At 49.5% G+C, this 2,417-nt stretch overlaps 1 protein-coding gene across 1 annotated transcript; it reads left to right on the top strand.

Moving 5' to 3' along the window:
- Nucleotides 1-1,594: 1,594 nt before the first annotated feature.
- On the top strand, nucleotides 1,595-2,010 carry PPTG_22235 (hypothetical protein; the record flags this gene model as incomplete). The annotated part of the gene is made up of 2 exons (XM_008902406.1): nucleotides 1,595-1,679; nucleotides 1,790-2,010. 2 exons carry the CDS (start codon nucleotides 1,595-1,597, stop codon nucleotides 2,008-2,010), a joined length of 306 nt encoding a protein of 101 aa, XP_008900654.1.
- Between the last annotated feature and the right edge of the window lie 407 nt (nucleotides 2,011-2,417).

The raw sequence follows: 2,417 nt of genomic DNA, 5'->3' as shown, positions 1-2,417 counted from the left end.
GGTGTAAGGGCTGAGTCTGGGTCTTCAGATCACGCCCGAACGATCGTTTGCCGTTCTGGTAGACGTTTTGTTGTGGGTTTATCCTACCTACACTAGTAGCTAGAGTTGCCGTGGCAACTACAACAGCCATCGACAATTGACGCTCGTGTGCATCAGGAGGTGATTGCCTACACGGTGACAACACTTGTGTTACTTTTTAAAATAACACCGGTGGGGGCACACTTACACGTACTTTAAGCAATCGCTTGTGACTCTTGACGCGTGATTCTGCAGATATGGATTTCCCAAGGAAAGGGTGGAGGACACAACATGTTTAGCATCGAGGATTCAACTTGGTCGAACAATTGGGCATGTCTACCTTCAAATGCAACCACTCTATCCAAGTACTTGCCGGTGGTCGTGAAGTTACTCACAGAATTCATTCTTGTTGTACGTATGTCACCAAGCAGCATCTAAGGCTTGATTCGGTGGTAGCGGTCGCTTTAGGGTATAGCAAGTTGAGCTCAAAAGGTAAATTGAGATGTGCGATTTAGCGTTGGAGTCCTTCAGATATGCCCTACCGACTAATCCTCATGGCTAGCAGCCCCTGCGCTTGATCCTCCATTCAGCGTGCCGTTTCTCCGCCAATCGCTGCTGCAGAGGCGTGCCTTCGTCCACTCCAGTCTGTCGGCGCGTGCCGCTCGTACAATGCTGCAGTCGGCACTTGTCCGGCTTCGTCCTCGGCACACGCCTTGCCAATCAGCGGGTGCTCCTACCGCCGGAGACCAGAGCTGAGATTGGAGGCTATGTACAGAGACTGGTAACTCGAGATCCTGCAGAGGTCGGTGGTGACGGCAGCATACCTTGCTGGCAGTGTCGTCTGGAGACAGCGCCCTGGTGGCGCTCAACACAGGGGGGGGGGGGGTCCAAGCGCCACCAGGAACGTGGGTTACTGGAGAATATTACGCCGGGTAGTGCTGCCGACAAGAAACTCGCATCTGCGAGAAAGACGATAGCCTCTATCGTGTACAGCATAACAAACCGACATGAGGTTGCAGGCTCACTGGCTGCATTATACCTCTACTGCGGCTCGTGTTGCTATGCTAGCACAATTTGCGTAACACTTCCACTGGGCGATATTATTTGACAGTTGTGTGCCAAGGAGGAGTACTCGTGTTGTCTTGTCAGTGAGTGCAATTATTTTGGAGGGCAAAGTTTTCAATCGGTATCCAGCCTTGATGATTATATTTTTTGACATTCGTCACTGAGTTACGTTAACCTCAATGAGTTCTCAACAAATTTCTTTCGAAAGAAAGTCTCACAGGTAAAAGACGCACGGCTTGGCTTTTTGGGTGGACATCCACTTCACAGAACACACAGTCTAGGGGAACGGTATTCTAAGGTAGTTCCAATTATAAATCGCTATCGGCTGCCTTTAGTTGGACTCGAATCGTCAATGGAATATCGATTCAATCGCGCTATGGTTTCACTGGTATTGTTTAAACCATTTCGATCGGTAGCCGATTTAGTCGGTGAAGGAACTTGGTCTATTGCAGCATGGCTATTTGCATTTGGCCAGTGGGAAACTACTATATCTGAGTTTGTTATCAGAGTGATGAACAACATCGACGATTACTATGTCGGGCTTCAACACGCCAACGAACACAGAGGTGAGATTGTCAACTCCGATAAGCATGACGGTACTACAAACGTGCAGAACGGCTATAGCTCAGATGACGATGACTTTCATAGTGTCGATACTAACCCGTCTCTCCTGGCTCTGACAGCCACGATGTCAGCTCTGTACCAGATACCATTTTCCTGATAATGCAAAATAGTACGTACTTCTACATGTACGGCTGGAACAGCCATGTTCCGCTACAGTCAAGCCAGACGCTTCTCGAGCTGAACAAAGGTGACATTCTCATTCTCCGTGGTGATTGCAGTTTTGCAATGGCCCGCGGCGTGGCTACGAACACGGTAATTCAGGTGTACATCGACACGCCGCAACTCGTGCGACCCTACTATTAGGTGCCTGACTACATGGACATTCAAGGTGGCCATCGTGGTGATGATGACCAGGTATTTTGTTTCGCGTGGAACTGCCCCTTTGTTGCTGGAAGCAAGTAATCGCTCTACAAGCACCTCAACACCTACCACAGGTTCTTCTTCAACCCGCCACGGGACACCAGTGTGCGCCAACAACTGCTTCACGCTCAAGTATGGCTCCTCCTCGGCGACTTGTTCAACAAGCGCTCGACACCAGTCTACCGCCACAAATGCACGCCTACCAACGGCTCTTCAAGATTGAAGGTGTCAAACAGTCAGTGGTGAAACTTTGTTTTCCTTGCATTTGGGCTTGGCATCGTCGCCAGTCTGTTAATTGCAATCCATGTTGCTGCTTTCAATCACAGTTGCCAGTACCAGTAAGGATTAAG

This window comes from Phytophthora parasitica, assembly GCF_000247585.1.
Source record: "Phytophthora parasitica INRA-310 unplaced genomic scaffold supercont2.13, whole genome shotgun sequence".
Taxonomy (NCBI): domain Eukaryota; phylum Oomycota; class Peronosporomycetes; order Peronosporales; family Peronosporaceae; genus Phytophthora; species Phytophthora nicotianae.
The sequence above is the reverse complement of the archived record's forward strand: the minus strand, read 5'-3'. Positions and strand labels throughout refer to the sequence as shown.